This window comes from Cariama cristata, unplaced genomic scaffold (assembly GCF_000690535.1).
Source record: "Cariama cristata isolate BGI_N322 unplaced genomic scaffold, ASM69053v1 scaffold18476, whole genome shotgun sequence".
NCBI classification, from domain to species: Eukaryota; Metazoa; Chordata; class Aves; order Cariamiformes; family Cariamidae; genus Cariama; species Cariama cristata.
Window position 1 is genome coordinate 9,945 of NW_009622898.1, and position 21,635 is coordinate 31,579.

The following is a 21,635-nucleotide window of genomic DNA, read 5'->3' on the forward strand; positions in this document are numbered from 1 at the left end:
ACGATAAATGCTATCTGTAGTGGGCCATTTGAGTTTCTTTGGAGGAGGGCGTGTTGGTGGGTCACTTTTAGGACCTTGAAGATATAACTGAGCTAGCTAACGAGGAGCAGCATACACTGCTGCCTGCACTCTGCGCTCTCTTGGAAAATTAAGGCAGGAGGGCACCTCTATGTGTTTGGGATCCCAAACCCCAGAGCATTCTGTTGAAAGAAGGTTCTTTCAGCTGTTCTTTAAACAAGGATCTGTGCTCTCTTTTGCGTTTCTAGCATTTTTTCAGAAATAAGTGATTATAATATCACTTAGCAACATCTAGGGAATGGAGTCTACTTTCCTTAGCCTGAAACTCACATTTTATCACCGACATCTCCAAGCTGAGATTTAGGGAACTAGTCTGTGGATCATTTCTCCATGCCTTTTGTTAAAAATGTTCCACTGAGCAGCTGGAATTGCAAAACTTAAGGCTCTCCTTGACATGCGCTGTAGAGCAGCAGGCCTCAGGCAGGAGAGGAGAGTTATGCTCTCAAACCCACTCCTAGCAATTTTAGAGAACCCGTGAGAGTTTTTTTGAGCAGTGCTATAAAACCTAGGGAGCCCAAATCGTGTGCTTGAATGAGCTGCAGTGTTGTGTGCTGAATCTCCGTGAGGTCAGTGATGTCTGCAAGCCGTGTCTCGCTGGTTTGGTGTCGGGTCTGTGTTACCAGCGACGAAAAGCAGATCTGCGAACAGTTAGGGAAACTTCGGATTTAAATAATAAAACCAAAGTAGTATATAATGAGCTTTGGCACCTCCTAGGCTTAGGCAGCTGCTAAATTTCTGTCTTACTACAACATAGCTTGGAAGTCTGTCTGTCTGGAATCTGGTCCAAAGTAACTGTAGTTGTCATTCCAGGCCTATCTTATATCTGATTATAAAATCTAGATGACAAACTTTGTGTTGGACTTTTGATATATGAATGCAAAGGTGGTTGAGGTTTGTCCCTAACTTTCTGAATCTGAAGAACAGGAATATGGAGAACAGAATATAAGGAATGATGCCGGGCGTACAGCTTCAGCCTCTCTGGGCTCTGCAAATAGAGAACCTATTATCAAGGTGTTTTAATCAGTGTTTACTGAAGGAGCAGTTGTTCCAGAACTGGATTTCATAGGTTGCATGCTCACTTATGTGGCAGCTTAATGGCAGCTGCTATTAACTTGAGAGAAGTCTCAATGCCTGCCTTCAGTATTTCCTTGAAATATTTCCTGTTGGTCACTTGTTTACAGCAACTGGATAGACAAGGAATGAGTGTGATGCACAGAAACAAGATGAGCTAGCAAAAAATATTTCTTTGTGACAAAACAAGTCCTGCCTGCTTACAGATCTGTATTTCTATCAGGCATGTTAATTTACCATACTAGGGATATGCCTAGTAGCATGAGAGCATTGAGTCCATATTGTGGGAGTTTTTTTCTTGAAAAGCATGTAATGAATCGTACAAGAGGAAATCTGATCTTTCAAGAAATGGGAAGATGAAAGTAGAATAAGTAAAGCAAACAAAAACCCTAATTTAAAATCTTTAAAATATGTTCATTTCAGACTTCTTACAAATGTGAAGATGAGGGGGAGCAGTTCTTTGAAATCTGACAGTTTTCTGCACTTTCAAGAATTGATTCTCTATGCGTAGCAAAAAGAGGGAAAGCATTTTGTTTAAAAAGATGTTCCCAAGAGGGAGGAAAATGGGAGTTGCATTCACCTACGGGGACAACTCCACAGTTATAAGAGTAGGAAGGATATGGTTAGAGGAATAGGGGCCTCTTCTGCTCAGTTGGGAAGATTTGATTCGTGTCTCTGACAGGAACTGTGCAAGAAAAAGTGACCAGCTGTGGTTTTTCCTCCCCTCACATAGTTCTTCTCAAGTCTCTGTCCCATGTGTGGGTCATTGAGGAGGCAGACTTCCATGCCTTTGTTTTGCTTTGCTCCTAATATTTTCTTTGTAGCTAACAAATATGTCACTCAGTGCAACCCCTGATGAAAAGCAAGAACAATACGGGCTAGATAGGTAACTATCATGTCTCCACTAGCATCTTCAGCCGGGCTTTGGGAGCTGTTGGTTTAGAAACAGTTTAGAAGGCTGCCTTTTGCTTGGGAACACAGAACAAAGCCTGGCATTGATAAAGTACACCCAGTCTTTGAGTTTTGGAGAATTTCTGGTCTGCAAATTGTAATCAGTTACAGAACCTATGGTAACTGAAGTGAGGCATTCATATTCTCTCCCTTCCCAACTCCTCCAGTTTATAAAAGTTATGGCAGGATTTTGTGCAGTGGTAGTTGCAAAGTCAGTAAGAATGGCATAATCTACCCTTGGTCAGCATTGGCAAGGTCAGTGATAGAGTATTTGACTTGTTCATGCACACTGAAAATCAGCCCAGCTGGAGAAATATGTGCTCTGCATACTGCAAGATAATTAAAATAAAATTCAGTAGCCACAATCCACATATGGCTAGGGGACGTCTGCCTTTGAGAGATTCGTTCTCACACGGACTCTTGGTTTCTGCTGACTTCCTTTTCTGTTTGTTAAGGTAGCACAAACATCAGTTCATACACAGCACATTCCTAGAAGGTCAGCTTCAGAGCCAGCTGAGATCCCTTTGTCATGTGATACCTCTCCTGTGACAGCAAGTTTGTCCAATTTCTGTTGCATCCCAAGTTTCCTATAAGCCAGTATTTTCACTGAATGTTGTTAAAATGGGAGTTGAATTACATCAGTCGTACAACTTTCCCTTTCACTTTATGTAACTGTAGAGTTTCAAAAACATAGATTAAATCCTGAAGAATATTAGAGTTCTGATATATGCCTTTTTGTTGTAGTTTAAGCCCAGTAGGTAGCTAGAACAGGCTGAAACATTAATGAAAAACATGTCTGCCACTATGTTTGTAACACCAACAGATTCGCATGATTATTCTTCAGCTAAAGGAGGATGCATATGGGCAAGTGAAAAGTAAATGAAATCACTGAGGTGTTGCAATCAGAGGCTGTGTGAAAACAAAATTCTGTTTATATTTAAAGTGTGGTTTTGTACAGGTGCAGTTTTAAAGCAAATAGGCTTAAAGTAGAGCTTATTGAGACTTTTAATGATGATATTGTCAGAAATTTCCAATTAGCTGCATTTAACCAGAATTTAACTTTGTGGGAACATACTAGCTGGAACAAATCTTTTTTTTATTATTGTTCCTGTTGTCAGGAAGGTTTCTTGGATTTAGGATGAAGTTTGAGTAAAACCTGGAAAAGGCTGATTATTTAGGGGTTTTAAACACCCGTTATGGTGCTCCATGTTCCATTTTGTGGGTTTTTTCCAAGGCTGAGGAGTTGAACTTGAATCTGCTATATCCAAGTCATAACCTGAATACAGAGGGTAGTAGTAGGAGGAATTCAGATATTTCGAGTGTTTCTAAATGCCTGTCTCTCTGCAATGATGGGATGTCATGAAGCCACAGTTCTTTTAGAAATAAACTATTTTTGAAAACTTCAAGCATGTGCTGTTCCTGAAGGCTTTGTTTATGTAAAATAGCATATATATTTAAGGTAATATGCCTCAGATTTGTTTATGAATTTGGAGAGTTTTGTTAATATTTTTCTGTTTTGTCTTGTTTGTTAAAAATATTTTGGTTCTATGGAAAATGACCTATGAAACAGTATCTTATGTGGATGACATTGCACAAGAGAGACAGGGATTTATTTATGCTAACAGCAGAACAGAGTGAAAAGTGGGGGTCTTCCGTGAACACCCCAGCACACTATTTCTGTTAGCATGTGCAGAAAAGGCAGAATTTTTTTCTTGTCTTACCCTGTTTTGCATTACCTTAGTTAACTAGTCTTGGTGAGGTGGGGACAAAAGCTCTAAACCATATTAATTTGGAAGCACTTTAAATAACAATTGTAAAACCACTGTGCGATTTACAAATAACAAGGTGACCAGTGAAGGCATCCACAATTTTGTCTGCAACTCTTGCTTTTGCTGATGGAGCAAGTATAAATGGATTTACCTAGACAAGATAACTTTTGCAAACAGCCTGCATTTGCAGCAGAGAGGGGAAGGGATGTGGCCAGGCTCCTCATGCTCCTTCCTGTCTCTACACTAGAGTTACATTTCAGAGCCTCTCTAAGGTACTTAAAATACCTATTCCAGTTCAATTCTGTTGGGTTTTCCTCCTTGAGGACAGGAGAAGAGGAGATTGCGTGGCAGTTTGACTATCCAGAGAGCCCTCTATCAAATCTATGGAACTGCTGTGAAGGAGGCTGCACTCCAGTTAGGGCTCAGAATAAACTGGTTGTCAGTGACCCCCAGAGTAACAGCTACTTGCTTGTGTTGATGAGTCTGTGATGAGTTGCATGTCTTTGCTCCCACGTTAGCTCCTGTATTAATAACCTGACCTCTTAAAAAAAACAGGCTTTCTTCATGTAGGTGGGTTGGGTTTATGGTGTTTGTGCAGCTACTGTTTACTGCAGAATCATGCATCGTTTTCATAACTTAATAAGCTACTGGTATTCTTCAGAGAACGTTCAAACTGGGGTTTCAGGGAGTTACCGGGGACATTTTAGGGTATGAATGTAAAGTGATTGTAACTTGATTTGATGAATTCCCCTTGGCTGCACTGTAATAATTGATGACATGATCAGCTATTTAGAAATGCTAGAAGCGCTAATAAAATCCAACAGGAAAGGGTACAAGACTTGATGTTTTCCCACTCTTCCATGCTTAATGAGTCTTTAATCCTTAGACCTCCAAGGACAATCTTCATCCCCATTCTCATTTTATTTTCTCCTTCCCACACATACTTCAGTTACTGTTCCTCTGTGCCAATGTATTATCCTGTTTTAGAATAATCAGTTTTATACACTGAGTTAACACAGAATGAAGCGAATGACTTAAAACCAAGTTACTGAAGTTTTTAGATACTTAATTCCAATTAGGTGAGCTCCTGGGCGTGGGGGTGCTTTTTACTCAGCTGGGGTCTTCTGGCTGGTGTCCTGGATGTGGTTGATCTCGTGAACTGGCACACTTGGTTAAAGTAGGGTTAGCTGCGTGTATAGCACTGTAGCATTGTAATTTATTTAAAATTTTAGTGAGTGTGAACTACACTGGTAGCTTTAAACAGGCACTTATGCTCATACAGAAAACGTCAGTCTGCTGAATTTATTGCAAATACATTAGGTTGGTATGTGTAACAACTTTTATAGAACATTCATCCAGGAATGTTTTCTGCAGCATCTGTCCATCTTTAGTCAAGTCAGTTGAAAAGCAGAAGGAAAACACGTTGAATTGGGTTTGAATAAATTGAGGAAGTCTGTTGTCCCCAGGCAAAAGCAGTTTGAACTGGTATAATTTTTACAAATAATTTTTCTATTCCAGTAACCGGCTCTGAAGTTTATTGGATTCTACACAACTTAATCTGTAACTGGATGTGCTGTTTGTTGACTCACTTGTTCAGCTGGAAACAAGTAGGAGATTTCTTCATAGTTACCCAACCGGTGGCCACACATGTAAGGTCTTTGACAAGGCATTTCTGAATGGTGACTGTGCTGGTGTTGTATTCACTGCTTATTTGCCGTACGAAGCCATAGCTGAGCCTGAGCCTCATGTGGAGCAGGCTTTGCATTTCGTGTGCACAAAGGAACGCTTTGCTGATTCTGTTTATTCTGCTTGAGCTCAGAAGCTAGGAAGATGACTGAAGATCAATGGCTTAAAATCCCCATTGTTAGCTTTAGTCCTGTGAACCTTAGGCAGTGACTAAAACCCTATCTGTCCCTTTTTAAGTGCAAGACGGTGGCATGGGGAGGACCCTCACCATTACAGTTAATATTCGGGAGCAGCTGTAGGTGCTGATTGGAACAGTGCTCTGCTCCTGCATCCCATGACAGGTCCCAAGCCTTGCTGTTCGGTCAGGCAGGTTTCATTGTACTCGCCCTGCCTGCTTGTCTGGTTCCTGGGCTCTGCAGTACAATGCCTCCGTGTTGTTGCTGCCGGTGTTTTTTCCACGCACACCCAGTGAGTGCCACATTTCCTGTGGAAACATTAGACTGTAGCTTTGTGAAACTGGGCGATGTGGTAGGTCTGCCTTAGACTGTAGCACTGAAGGAAACGGTAGCTGTGTGGCTATAATGCAATCTTGAGTGATCCAAGTAAGAAGTGAGGTTCCAGGCTGCAAAGGGGTAATAAGCAGCACTCATTAACCACCACCACCCCACCCCACCCCCCCAATTTCATGCTTCTGGGTTGTAGCCTTCCTTTTAGGACTCTCTGAGTTATGTGTTGATTCACTGCACTCTCCAGCTGTAAAGCTGCAACAAGCTTGGCCATGGCCACTTGAGGGTTTAAAGTTTGATTTTTTCCAAATGTCAAATAGAATGGAGGTTGAAGTGGGAAGACAGCTGATGGTAGATAACATGGGAAAGCTTCTCTCCTGTAGGTGGAGTTACTGGTAAGTGTTCTGGAGTGAAACCATCCTCAGTTTCCCTTGTCTCATGCTGGGGATGAATGGGGCGCTTGGAGACTTCTCAGTCCTGCCAGAGAAGGCAGGTGACCTACAGTCTGTCTGTCATTTCCCTTCTCTTAGTTTGTTGCATCTCAAATATTACGATTTTACTCAAGGGTTTGGTGGTTTTTTATCTTTTCTTCTGCAACAATACTGTGGTGTTAACAGCCTGTGCAGTGATTAGTAATTCTCAGTTGGGGTTAACTTTGTTTGCCCCTATGTTGTTAGAAGCAAGAAGTTGTTTATGTTTTGGTCTTCATTGTAGTAATTTATTTATTTGTGTCTTTAAGTTTGAAACTTCCTGAGTGATCTTAAATATTTTCATGCTCAGGGAGCAGAACCAGCAGTTATGTCAACATAGATTTACTTGTGGTAATGGAACAGCTTTGCAGAGCTGGCTGAAAAACAAAGGAAGATGAGGAGAAAGGAGATTAAACTTTCTTCTTTCCTAGCAAGCGAAGAGCCAGCTGTGAAGCAAAGATAGCGTGTGATCCAGTATGTGAAATATGGTTTTGTCTATGGAAAAAATAGTATGTATTGCAGATCTGGCAGGAACATTTCTCAAATATTCCTACCTGATAAAAAAATGTAAATATTTCCACTGTAAATCTCACTACTCCTGTAACTCATGTAGAGAAAATGAGGCCTTTTATATGAGACACTATTACTATTTTTTTCAGTGCCCATTTTTTTGTTCTCTTTAACTAGGAGGAGAGCTTCCACTGACTAGAAATGGAACCACTGTTTGGCTTAGTAAAAGTAAACATGAGCAGACTCTTAAATAATTTTCTCTGTAGGAATTCAGGGTAGGTCTTAATTGTTTCTCTGGCTCATCATTAACTGTGTCTGACCTGGTCCTGACCATGTGACTGCCCTCAGAGTAGCTGAGTAGCTTTCATCAGCTAATAGTTATGTATTATGAGATCTAGATCAGGCATGCCACAAAGACAAGTGAAAAGTCTTCTTACTGATACGGGATTGCTTCTTTCTAATACAAGACTCATTTTCAGGTGGGAAAAAGTGAGATTCTTTTCTTTTGCATGCGAGACAGCACTTACTTGGAGGAAAGGCATTTTGCTTGCATGGTATTGTGTGCCCTGGTTCCCAAGGGGGGCTTGCCTTCTGCGGTGGCTTATTGCCAGCCCACGGATCGCAAGGTGCTGCTCCTGCAGGGCTGCAGCATGAGCTCTGAAAGAGCTGTTGATCTTCTTTATATGCAAACATCTACCTTGATCTTCAGTGTAAGACTGGCTGCAGGAGTTTATGTGCCTCTGACGGGGGCTCTTGCCGTATCCTGGTGACTTTGGTGAAGAACGCATGTGTGTACATGCTGCATGCCCTTCTGCAGCTCCTGAGCAAAGTCCAGCAGTTAGCTGTATGTGCCCAAGGAACCTGAGCGGAAGTGTCAGACTTTGCACTGAAATGGATTAAAATCATGCACAGGATCCAGTCAGACTCTGTTACAGGATTGGTAATGCCCAGAAGGACAGGAGGGACTTCTGGTAGTTGCATTACTCCTCTTTCAGAACTTCTTGGGAAGTTCCAAGAATCGTGAAGTGGGGAAGGGAAATCCATAAAGGGTGAGGTAACCTAGGAGCTCATCAAGACTGTGCTCTGATCTTTGGTCCCTGACTGTTACCAGTATGTTTACAGTGCAGAGCTAGGACTTTGTGAGTTGGGCCTGGGCCATTGACTCTCTGGGACACTTGAACATTACTGATGGAGAGACACCAAAGCAGGTGCCTTGATGCGCGAGCCTGCACTCCCTGCACAGCGGCAAAAAGCTGGTTAAATGAGGGAGGCAGTATCCTTATAAATACCACCATCAGCAGTGAAGCCAGGAACTTAGGGGCCTCTGTTTTATGAAAAGTAATCCCGGGTTTCCAGCAGATTTGCTCTCCCCCTTCAGTGCCAAGACCCTTTCCCAGCTTGTTTCCAAAATGGGGCAGTGGAAGGGGCCACTACAGTCTAACCTTCAGGAGAAGAGGCTAAGGCTACCCTGCTCTTCCCTTGAGGAAAGGAAGGGATATTGACTTTTATCTAAGAAATTGTGAAGCCAGTTCTTGCTTTGAATCAAATTCTGTAAGATCTCTGTGTGTGCATGTGAGGGAACAAGACACTTTACCTCTCTGGTTCAGATGGTAATGTCTTAAAGACTGTTTTAAATTTTGTTTTTATCAGTAAAGCTGTATGAGTTCATGAGTCTGGACAAATGCCTGTGGTTTAGGTGGTTTTGTGATTATATGTAGAGTATTATAGTATTATAGCAAATGTCTGAATGAGTAGTAGCTACAGGAAGAAATTTGTAAAAAAACCAAGCCAAGCCAAAAGAGTTAGAAGATTATAAAGAAATATATTTTTTAGTCTGTGTACACTCCAGCATGTTTATATTAATATGAAGGAGTACAAAGGATGGATTTCAACCTTTGTACTCACCAACCTACAGGTATGTACTGTAAATCGAGATTTCAGGAAGGTCAGCTTCTCGAATTCCTGTGTTATACTGGTCCTACCAACTTGCTTTTGGCTTTTTATGAAGACAGCTTCAGGAGTGCTTCTTAAGACTGTTGCCCAAAATTTACTTTTACTGCTCCACCTTTTTTCTGTTTGTTTACTTGAATAAGTGATGTTTTACTTTTCAATGCAGTATACTTCATATGAACAAAAAATTGAAAAGAGAAATGCCATTTTTTTTCTGAATAATATCCTTATTGTGAAAGGTTAGGGTGGAAAATACTAAATTACAGGAAGCCCAGAAAAATTGGTGTCAGTTCAGTCTTTGGGGTTTTTTTTCTTTATTTTTCCCCTTGGCTTTTGAAAGCCTGTTAGCACTTTGCTGTTTTGATGCATACTTACAGATTTATTGGTAAAATGTGTTTTAATTTTGTGCCGAATTCTCGAATCACAAGACCTGAACTGGGATGACCTTCCCTCTGCCTAGAATTGTGTAGCTGACTAGCTATGCGGTGCTGGCTTCTAATTTACCCTCAATTATCTACTTGTGCTTCAGTTTTAGAAGTAGGATAAATATCTAATTGACTTGGAATGCAAATATTTTAAGTATAGGCTTTGTTTCAGAGAATTTTTCGAGTGAGAGCCTTTATTTAAAGCACAAGCCTCTCTTTATTTGCAGTTAAATAGTGGATCGCTAGGTGGCGGTAGGACACACCAGCACGGCTTCTGCCTCCGAAGCCGCCGTTTGTTAATGGCGTGCTTGCCGTTTGTTTTGGTGGGGTTTTTAATTCTCCCTCTAAAAGTACATACAGAGTCGCTGAGCGCCTTGGCCCCTGAATCAGAAAGGAGCGTGCCTTGGAACAAATAAAGGATAATTTGTGTTCAGTTTTATAGATATTAAAACGTCACACTGTTGAAGACAACACCAACCAGTTACCTTTTGGTTTGTTTGTTTTAAAACAATGCATTGCACTGAACATGAAGGCTTAATTACCCAGAGCCGGTACTTACCAGTATGTGTGTCCAGCTCCAGCTGCCCAGGAGAAGCGGTGGGCTGGGCGGGCGGCCGTGCCCCAGCCCCGGGGGTGGGAGGTCTCCACCAGGCAGGGAAGGGCTGGTGCTCCATGGCAGGTGGTGACTGGAGGCAAAATTCAAAAATACTCACTTATGTTTTGCTGCTTTTCAGCTCAATTGAAATACAGGCTGCCTGAAACCCATCTTACAGTGCTGTTGCCCTCAAGAATTCTTTTAGTAGCTTATGTCCACTCGGTTCCCCCAAAGACTTCTGCCTTGAAGTATTTGATTTTTACCTCATGCAAAACTTGGGTACTAACTTTCCCTGTTTTGATATCTTCATTACTGGGTGTGCACAGAAGGAATTGGCTGTAGCAGTTGTCAACATCGGGACGCTATGTAAAGGAGTGTAGAAAATCCAGTATCGTCTAATTCACTGCAGACTTGTTATGAAACAAAGATTAGAATTAATATGGTTACTAAAAACATTCTAAGGAATTCTGATTTTATCTAACTGCCTAACATAAGTCACAGTTAACTTCTTGTAACTGAAGTTCTGTCTGTTGCAGGTCTCTTACATGGTATGTGGAAAAATACTCAATTTTTTTTTTTTTTAACAGCTTTATTACTTAGAGACACCTTTTACTACAATGTAACTTAACTGAATTTAGGAAGAAAAAGATAGTGCGCTAGTAAAGTGAGGATCCCATGTACTGTCATACCGTCATATTTTCTACTGTGTGGTATACCAGTCTGCCTGGGGAGGGCCACAGAAATACAGGGAAGACAAGTCTGCTCCTAGCTGAGCTCAAACAAGAATAAGTTATTTTGCATATGTATTCTTTCGTTTTAGAAGATGTGAGGGTGTTAAGCTGAGATAAAGCATGTCGAGGATATTAGTTTTGCAGTGTGATAAACTGCATATCCTTGAAGTGTCTGTCCATTTTTCTCCTTCCTTTCTCATGTGACAGTAAAATATATTAAGCTGAAAATAAGGCTCAGATGATGTGTCACTTCTTTCAGTTCGGAACTAATATATTTTATGAAATACAAACCACCAGTGATTTTTAAGCATATCCCACATTTAAAATTTAAGTATCTCAAAATTACAATTTAGACCTGGACACCTGACTTTTTTCCTTTTTTTTTTTTTTTTTTAATGTACTGTAAGCCCATGAATGCTCTGTGTCTTCATTAATGCACTGGTTCTGAAATATTTGTGTATGATAATGTCGTGACAGTCTTTCATATGGCTTTCCAAAATGACGTGTAAAATGTGATTAAACCAGAATAAGTATTGTGCTGCTTATTTTAAAAATCACTATTAAAAGGCCTGATTTATACTTATTATAGTGAAACTATTAACTGATCTTTAAATTGCCTGTTTCTACCTAGACACTTGAATACATTCCCATCCTTTATAAGAAACTCTGGGCTTTGTTTTTGACTTGGCAAAAACCGTTCACTAGTTGTTCTGGGACTTCTTAAGTGGACCCTTTGTAGTAGGTTGAAAAAGTCTTGAGTATCAGTTTCTGTCAACTTTTATGGCTTTAGAATTGTTAAGTAAATATGCATAAAATTAAGCGGGAATTGTCTGTGCCCCATTACAATTTCTCTTCCTCTTCACAAACAGCTGCTGAAATACAAAGAATACTACATCAGCTTGGAACACCACAAGACACGCCTGAGTTGAGGCAACAGCTGTGAGTACTTCACACGAAAATGTTTAATTTGATTGCATTGTAAACAATCTCCTGGTCGGTGATGAGGTGTTTTTTGTTAGACAGAGTGCTTGATCTCACTGAGAAAGGCAAGTACAGAGAAATACTTGAAACTTAAATGTTGAAATGTGCTTTTTAAAATTAATCTTGGATAGTCTGCAAAGTAGAGTCAGCTAGATTGCCCATGTTCGTTGCCAGCAGTATCAATATGTCTATAAAATCTATGCTGTATGTGAGCAAAGGGAAAGTGGCAGGACCAGAAAGCAATATCACTCTTTAAAAACCAAACCCCTGCATCCCTCAACTCCAGTCAACTCTTCAAATCTGTCTGTATAAGTTTCACAAAGTAATGAATATATTGAGGGTGGGGGTTTTTTGTGAGATGTGATACTGGGGGAGAGAGGGGAATGTCTTTTTAGTGATGAAAGCTACAGTAAGGGATGACAGTATAGAATCAACATGTACCAGAAATACTAAAACGGCAGAAGTGAAATAAGACTGCAAGACAGATGCTGTGCTGTAGTTCAGTCACCTGAAGGTGTACTTTAATTAATACACCACTAGCAAAGACAGCCAGTTGCTCTCCACTTTTCTGCACAGTCTAATGAACTGGTATGATTTTTTCCATTAAACTTCTTTACCGCAGTAATCTCAGAATCATAAATGCACGTGAGTGACGTGTTGTGCTCACCCTGTGGGTGAGAAAGTTGGCGGTCTTTAGTGTGGTTAGTGCAGCACTTTGGCCGTTGAATAGGTGTATATTGGACCAAAGGCGTTGCATTCATTTTGTGTGAACAGGCAAATTGCTTTATAATAGCCCGAGTTCAGGGCCCATAACATTAGCCACGTACAGTCCACAGTGGATATCCTACTGGAGACTGAATAGGTGAAGATCAACATTCACAGTTTATGCAATAACCAAACAGGATCTAGGCATAAATTCACAACTAAACAGGACAGAAACTGTTGTAAAGGACACATTCTAGTCTCTATATGGAGGTAATATATATGGTAAGCTCCCTTGGGTTTTCATCTGTCCCTTTTTCACTTGTCTGAACATACACACCAACATTAAAGGAAAGGCAGTATCTGAAGAGTTATTTGATTATTTTAAATATTGATGTTTGTTTGCTAATAGCTTTCCAGATAAAACATTTTTTATATATACTGGAGAGGAGGATGCAAAAGTGGGTAAAGAATTTGACTTGCTCCAGGAAAAAAATAGGAAGATTGGTAAAGGAGTGTGTGATAATATCAGAAGCAAAGAGACAAAAGACCAGAAATAGCAATGCTGTTGAAGGCAAGGCTTTTTTTAAGCACTGTTAAAGCTATTAGTAAATAATGAAGTTTTCAGCTAAGTTTGCAGCTCTTGTGTCATGGCAGAATACACATCTCTTTGGATAAGCTTCCCAGTAACTATCAGGAGTTGACCTTTCATGGGCTGTGATACCCGAATTATATTCAAGCAACACTATGTTCTTCCACACAGAAAAAACTTGGTCTTTTCTACAGTTATTCTGAAGTAAAAAATGACCGTGTGTTTCCAACTATTGATAGCCTCAAAAGGACTATGAAAAGCATATTTAGATATTCATATTGCTGCACATTAGGAAAGTAGAAGAAACCTGGAAAAAAAAAAAGAAGTAATCATGCTGTCACACTGAGGAACACACCTTCTTCATCATCTGCCCCGTCTGGAATTCATGATGTCATGACTTTACAGCGGAGAGCAGAAGAAAAATGGCTTTGTGCACTTTAGAGAAGCATTTAGTAGTACTGCTTTTCTGAGAATCAGTGAAATTCCAACAAAGTAACCCAATGGTCTCTAATGAAATTTTGCATTTGGTTTTAGGCAACAGAAGCAGCAATACACCAACCAGCTTGCCAAAGAAACTGACAAATACATTAAAGAGTTTGGATCTTTGCCTGCAACAAGTGAACAGGTATAAAACCAAAGAGCACGGCTTGTTTGACTATCTTGTTGGCTCATGTAGAGTATTTGAGTGACTTCAGTTCTGCATGCATGTTTTTGTGCTCCCCACCAGGCTTTCAAAGCAGAGTTTTGTTAGTCAACACATGTGCACAACAGGGACACTTAAAACATAAGAATATTTTGTTGCAGTTCAGACTTGTTCCAGTTCGTTTTATGTGTCAGGAACGAAGTAGTTTGACTGAAATGGTAGGAATCAAGGCAGTGCACTGTGCCTGTGATTTCAGGTAGCTGGGGCTCTTTGTAATCTGTTGCAGTGATGCTAACTCTGACTCCACAGGCACTCTGACTGCTTCCAGGGTCAAGGAATTGTGTGCCAAAACCACTTGCAGGGCAGGTGGCCAAACCTGTTCACCCAGTGCCCGAATAATTTGATTATGCACAGTAGGCCTGTTCTACATTGCTCAGATTAGCATATGTGTTATGTCTTGTCCACAGGCTTTTCCTTTCTTAAGAGAAGTGGACAGGAGCTGTTACTAAAACAACTTGTGCAGTCTTTAAACTGCTGCTTTCCCAGGTCTGTGTAAAATCTCATCAGGGGGTAACATGAAGTGGCTGTTGTCATTAGCACACTCCTGTCTGCCATCCTGTCATTTCTTATCCTAGCGAAAACTGTTGCATAAGTAAGGGACGAGCAACAGGATCCCAGAAAACATGGATTCAGATTATTGTCACTGAAACAACTTGCCTAGTCTGTGGCTGGTCACCAAGGATCCTGTAGGAAAACAAATTGTCTTGAAACACTGAATTCAAATGGCAGGCTATGATCCATGTGCACTCATCCTGTCAAGTTGTAAACTTCCAATAAGAGGTGTTAAACCATGGTCTTGTTACATAACCTCTAGTTCGGGCAAAGTATGTTTTGGGGTTTTTTTTTAATGGTTTCTCTGTTTCTTTATCTTGGAGCTGAAAAGTTGGCGGTGAGATATTTTACTATTTAATTTTACTCCTCCTTCATCAAAGCTGTCTCCCAGTGAAACGCGTAAATAGCAGATTGATGAATGGCAAATTATGGCCTCTCAGAAATTTGGAAGGAAGGCCTAAAGTAATGTATACATTTAGGGAAATATGGTGGAGGCTCTCCTGAGTGCCCAGTATTCCTCTTCCCTCCCCTACATCTTTAAAAAAAAGCCTGAAATGTTAGAACAGATATTTTTGTACCAGTTCTTAAGCACTTAAGGGCAGATGTGAACCCACTTCTGGATGCAGCTCAATATGTATTTCCAGCATTTATATAAAATATATGTAAAGCACTCTGTTCTGTCTTTTCTGGACCCTTCCCCTCATTCAATCACCTTCGCATATTTTAGCACCCATGGTATCAAAATATTTCATACTTAAACAGTCGGTTTTATAATGAACAGATCATAAGGAAGGTAAAAGCTTTCTTGTCCCTGGCCATTTCTCATTTCCAGCTGTTAAATGAAAATAAATACATGGGTTTCCTCTTTAAGTGCCTTAAATTGTGCAGAGTTATGTGATCTCAGAGGGAAGGAAGGTCGGTCCATGCAGTTGCAAATGGTTTTGTAGACAGCCTTCCCTTACACATGTTTAGAAAAAAAAGAGTATATGCCTTAGCATTGAGCAGCCTAGAAATGATAGAGCCTTGAAAAACCTGAGCTCATTTGACTTGGTAAAATTTTTTCTTCTATAGCGTCAAAGAAAAATACAGAAAGACCGTCTTGTGGGGGAGTTCACCACAGCACTAACAAATTTCCAAAGACTCCAAAGGCAAGCTGCTGAGAAAGAAAAAGAATTTGTAGCCAGAGTGAGAGCCAGCTCAAGGGTATCTGTAAGTATCAGGAAATGTGCTGTTGTACTGTTTACAATGGTGTTGGTGGTGTTTGATGTCAAACTTGCCTCCGCAACACTACTTACAAAAGCTCATATCTGACTGCAGAACATGTGTTAAATAATTTTATAGTAAAGGCTGAATTAAGTTGTAATACCCCTCCTGAGAACTGTTACTTTTTCTTTGCCTTTGTCACACAAAGGCATGAGCTGCCCCTGGGTTCAAGCCGTAATCTTGCAAAAGGAATTTTTAGTAGATTTTGAAATGCTTTGGCTGGTCCTTTAGGTACCAACACATTTTTTTTCATACAGGGAAGAATCACTTGCCAGATTTCTATGCAGTGTTAAAGTGGAGAAGTGCTGAGGAGCTTGAGATGTTGAGCTTTTCCTTGTTAGCATATCAGTTTTGCCTTTTCACTCTGTGTCAAATACACATTGCTGTACTTGTAAATTTTAGCAGGCAGTTATGGAGCTAAGTGTTTTTGCTTGTATTTCAGCTTTATGCATGCATAAAGCAAAATCAGGATGAGAACATGTTAAATCATGTTTCAGTTTGAAGTTGACTTACTATAAACCTTGTAATATTGACTCATTGTAGAAATGCTGACAGTGTTCCTTTCAGAGCCATAATGTTTTATTTATATTTTTAAACACTGATCATGTAGGGTGGTGCTCCTGAAGATAGCTACAAAGAAGGAACCCTTGTCTCTTGGGACAGGTAGGCTGAATTTGTTAATAAATCTTAACTTAGCTCAGAATAATAAATGGCCTGCAGGGAATCCAGCTGCTGATTTTTATTATTTTTTTTTTTTTCCTGATTAGTTGCTTTTTTCTGGAGGGATTTGGGATAGGTTGTTCATTTAGGCTTTCTTCCATAGGGCACATTTAGAGAAGAGGCTTTGGTGGATTAGGTGGGAAGAAAAAGGAGCAGTTGACATCATCTCCCCCTTTTTTCCCCATGCTTCAGCTTTAGTCGTCTCCTTAAGCTGCCCTAAGTCTGTATTTGGGCTTTCTGAGACCCAAACTTAGGTAAGCAGAGTCCAATCTGTGAACAGAGTAATATTGTTAAGTTGTGATAAGGGTCCAGTGTTTACTGGGATCTCCCGTTGCTTTCATACTCTCCAAGAACTGCTTCTCCGTCTCAGATTCTGTTTTGTTGGCTAGCTTGCTTTTGCCTCAGATGGATATAAACTCTGCCGTTTAGAATTCAGAAGAAACTTTGCCCTTGTATTCATACTTGGAATTTCCAATCAGCTAGCTCAATGCAATGTGCAATGTTGCTACAGCAGCAGCTTCCTATACCAAAGGTGTGACTGTTAGACCTTCCCTGTTAGCTAGACAGGCAAGGGTAAAAACGTGCATTTTGTTAACCGATAGTGTAAAGTGTGTGCTGTGTACTTAACTGTCATTTTATTCTTCTGAGTTATTTCTCATCATGCCGGTTCAGTTCTGAGTGGTTTGGGGTTTTTTTTGGTTTGATAGTCAACCGCAAGCACAAGTGCAAGATGAAGAAATTACAGAAGATGACCTCCGTCTTATTGAGGAGAGGGAATCTTCCATTAGGCAACTTGAGGTAAGTACAAGTGGCTTTACAGCAGAATAGGCTTTTAATGTTTCCAAAGAAAAAAAACACTTTATAGTGGCATGAACATTAATTGCAGACATTAATGTTGAGGAGTTAGAGGTTGTTTGTGGGTGTGTTTTTTTTCCTTGAAAACTACAAATATTGCCTTTAGATGTGAAATGTGCATTAGAAATCTGCTGTATAAATGCCATGTTTTGATACTGTGTTTAACTTCAGTGGTTCAGTTACGGAATAAGAGAGTGATCATGTGATTACAAGAAAAAAATACATATCCTCTTTTTCCAACATAATGGTCATAATAGATAACCCTTTTTTAACAGAGGCTATAAATAAAGCAAATTATACCTTTCCTGCCAGGTGTTCCCAACGTGTTGTTCAGCATATTCTTTTTGTAAGCAGCTTTTTTGAACACTTCTGTAAATACAGAGATACTCTGTTTCATTCAAACTTTTGTAATTAAGGGCTTGTCAAAAAGTTAAAAACCTTTAAAAACAATATGTAAACTACACAAAAAATTGTCAGACGTGATGAAATACTAACATCAAGAGACTTCTGTGAAGACAAAATGAATTTTTCCAGCCAGTCTGGAATCCACATCTCTACCATCAACAAGAAGGATATTGGAACTGGAGTTTGTCAGGAAGTCTTGCTGATGCATGTGGCAAAATCTATTCTATGTATAAATTGTTAAATAATCTCTCCCTTGCCACCCATACTTTAACTTACAGTGAAATTAACTAAACATGTATCAGTCATTAGTTAAGAAGAGATCATGCGTACAGTGGTAATGTGGCATCTATCACTTCATCGTAACCAGATGTTAAGAGGATAATGTAATATGGGTGCAATAGCCTGGCCATGTTATAGAGGTAATTTCTGTAAACTGTGGTGCTTATGAAATTTGTGTGTGTTTAATAGAGGTACTAAAACTAATGCAAAATACTTTCTGCATATGCTTTTATTAATTTGGCCTAAATGGATAGCTTTTAAGCAAAGTTAGCATGAGCCTTTCCCTTCAGTTAAACTAATACAAGTATGTGTGTAGAAAGCCCTCAGCAATGAGAGCTCCTGTTTGTGATGTGATGTGAAGCGTAGTTTGTGCACATACTCATCTTCTGTTAGTTTGACTATGATAGACTTCCTCTCGTAGTACCAAAAAAGCCTTCAAATAAACATATTAAGGTGGTTTTTTATCCTATAGCATAAAGAGTCATGGATGCATATTCAGGAGGAGAAGGAGCAGTATTTGTATCTAAACGTACAGAGATGCTGTAATACTTATGCCAATTAATGCGGTGATTGTTTCCTTGCAGGCAGATATTATGGACATCAATGAAATTTTTAAAGATCTAGGAATGATGATTCATGAACAAGGTGATGTGATAGGTAAGTCCAATTCAAATATTCTCTGAAAATTTTTTTATTCTGTTTCCCTGGACAGCAGCAATGTAGAACTTCCTTTTGCTGGAAAAATTCCCCTAATGAGAATATCCCTGCTTAAGCAAATCAGGTGCAACCTGATAACAGGTAGACGGGCTGAGGTGACTGGGAATACATTAAGAAAGTGTGTTTAAAATGTAATTTAAAACATTGTGTAGTTTTTCATGTGTATAAAATGTACTTAAAAGTAGTTTTTTGAACTGTTTGTACATAAAATTGGAGTTCATGTGGGGAATTTTACTATATTGACTAGTGATATAAGCGTGCAAATTCAGCAAAGCTTCCTGCTTTTCCCTCCATGCAGACAAGTTTATTCTTTTAACGAAATCTGATTGCAAAATACATTTTCTGAGTCTGCTGCTAAGCCGTGCTGTTGTCTATGTCCAGCATACATTTTCGGGGCTTTTTCTATCACCTTAGCCCATAATCTGTTCATATTTTTCCAGGAAAACAAAATAAATCTGTGTCAGTATGATAGAGTACCAAACTAGAGTCATGCCTCTTGAGGTGTTCTGTGTGTCTGTTTCCTCTGATTTCATAGGCCTTAGGACTTCCTTAACCTGAGCAGAGGGTAGTCAGTAGCAAGTTGTAGGACAAGTAAAAGTTTAAGGAAAGAAAGAAAAAAAAAGAAAAAAAAAAAAAAGAGAAAGTAGAAGTACTTAAAGTTTCAACCCCAGTTGATGTCTAAGGTTCAGCCCTACATCTAGAACAGGGGGACTGTTACTGACATGAATTCAGGCACTAATTGCCTGGGCAGTTCTGAAATGAAGTCAGGCATAAGTATAGGACAGGTCAAACTGCCATAATGCGAGGTATAAAACTTTGGGTATTGATGAAGGCACCAGCAGTTGAGGGGCAGCTATTACATGTGCTCTCAAGTGTATTTCAGAATTCCAAACCTTTGACTGGGTTATGACTAACCAAAATTTGAAATCTTTCCTCTTAAAATAAAGACAGCATAGAAGCCAATGTGGAAAATGCAGAAGTACATGTGCAGCAAGCAAACCAGCAGCTGTCAAGAGCAGCAAACTACCAGGTAACATCAATGCCGACTGCTGGTTGTGTGTAACTGTCCTTTCTTAGAAGTCCTGAGTCTTATGCGGTTCATATTTTGCTTATCCTCAAGGCTTGGAGACTTAATTAAATGTTTATGTTAGGCTACGATGGTATTTCTAGGTCACTATAAAACAATAGTCAGTGACCTCTGGAAGCTTTCGGTTTCCTGTAAAATTAGCCAAACTGTTTCAGAGCACCTGGAGTTATACCTTTATTTTTTAAAAAAACAAACCCAAACAAAACCCTTCCTTTTACAGCTCGAGAAGTAAAACGTTCCTGTATATGGAGAGCAAGCCTCTAAAGATCACTGGAGGAGTAGGGAAGATAGGCAGGGAAGTCTTCTGAAGATGCTGCCAGTTAGTACCAATTTTTGCTGTGTAAAATCTTCTCAAAGCTGTATATATCCAGCTTCTGTTAATTGCTACCCTGATGCTAAAAACATTTTTCAAACTTTCAAACTTTTTTGAAGAGCCTTTTAAAATACCTTGAAATGCCACTTCTTTATAACATTTTTGGAATTTATTAGAAATAATCTTATTAGTAATAAATCTTCCTGCTTAAGTCAGAGTTAGTCCTTAGACTTTTTTTTTTAATACTCTTATGTGTGTTAGTAGTAGCCAGGACAGTAAATTGATGACAAAATGTCTGAAGGATTGCCTGCTGACTTCAGAAGTGGGAGGGGGAAAGGGGTGGATCCATCCTTAAACTGTATTGTAGGTGGCACTAATTGGCACATTAAGTAGGGCTGATGGCTCCTATTTTGATACTCACGAAGTTCAGGACAAAAAAAAGTAGCAGCAGCCAAAATTTTCTGTGGAAGGTGTTAGTTTGGTCGTTGAAATTTAAAATTAAAAACTTGGTGCTTTATCTTGAGGAGGAACGGATGAATATCTTCTGATCTCAAAGGAAGGTTATTGAGACTTTTGACAAGCTTCTGTTCAGTGGGTCTTGCAGCAGACCAAACACTCTGTGGAGTTGGACTATGTTTGAAAAGATCATGTAGTTTGCTTTGGATTTGAACTTTCCTTTGCTTGAAAACTCATCCTTGTTCCAAGACGCTGAAAAATCATTTCTGCTTTCAGCAGACGTATTTTAATTTCGTATTTTAGTTTCGGCAACTGTTATATCTGTGTGATCTGACCCCCTCAAGGAAATGTTAGAGGCCAAGGCATGCTGGCAGGGACTAGGCTGCACATGGTTGGTACTCTCACAACTCATGTTTGTGGCTGGCCAAGGTCTGCACCACTCATCTGCTATGTAGGGTGCATTCACACAACAGAGCTGTTTGGGCAAAGCCAGGCTCCTCTCCTTTCTTTCCCCCTTTACCACTGGTGCTTCAGCACTTGGAGAAATGATGATCAAGCATATGAGGAAATGAGATCACCATGTCTTTAGTCCACTAACTTGCTTAAGTAGTGTTACAGGGGAAATGCAGTGTTGGGCAAGAGGTGGTCTTCAGGATGAAAAAGGAAGAGACTGGGAGTATACGGAGAGAACTGACCACAGATTTAAAAAAAGGAAGGTACTCTAGCAAACAGAGTGAGTTCTAGCAAATAAAATGATGACATGAAGAAATCTCAACCTGACGATGGGACAAGTGGCAATGAGATAGTATAGAAAAGAATAGTTAAAAGAACCTTGGTAATCGGGGTGGTACTGAGCAGAGAACTGGCAGCTCCACTGAAGAGCGGACACAGATGTAGGGGGAAAACAAAAAAAAACCCAACCAACCAAAACCAAAGAAACAAAAAAAACCACCCAGGCAGAAGAACTTATACCAAATAGAGCAAAGCCTGGCTTTGCTTCTGGAGCTGTAGCCTAGAATCCCAAGATTTGAGTGTTACTATCCCTTGGCTATCAGCAAAAGCCTGTGAAACCCACTGGTAATTTTCTTTTCTGCTGTGAAGGAAACCTTCAGATAAAGGATGACAGACTGCTGCTAGTCTTGGGTGCTTTGGTATCTCAAGTTACAGACATGTATGGGAGATGTGAAAGTTCTGGACATGCTCATAACTTACACTTTATTGTAGTGACATCTATATAATTGCACCTATAGTCAGATGTCTCTTCCCCC

General features: G+C 39.9%; 1 protein-coding gene across 1 annotated transcript in view; it reads left to right on the plus strand.

Moving 5' to 3' along the window:
- Positions 1-21,635, plus strand: part of STX7 (syntaxin 7) — a 26,729-nt gene that overhangs the window by 3,094 nt on the left and 2,000 nt on the right. Inside the window, exons 2-8 of the mRNA XM_009702528.1 lie at positions 11,612-11,681; positions 13,552-13,642; positions 15,344-15,481; positions 16,146-16,198; positions 16,963-17,053; positions 18,379-18,451; positions 19,459-19,541. Coding sequence (XP_009700830.1) covers positions 11,612-11,681; positions 13,552-13,642; positions 15,344-15,481; positions 16,146-16,198; positions 16,963-17,053; positions 18,379-18,451; positions 19,459-19,541 — 599 coding nt within the window. The remainder of the gene's footprint in view (positions 1-11,611; positions 11,682-13,551; positions 13,643-15,343; positions 15,482-16,145; positions 16,199-16,962; positions 17,054-18,378; positions 18,452-19,458; positions 19,542-21,635) is intronic.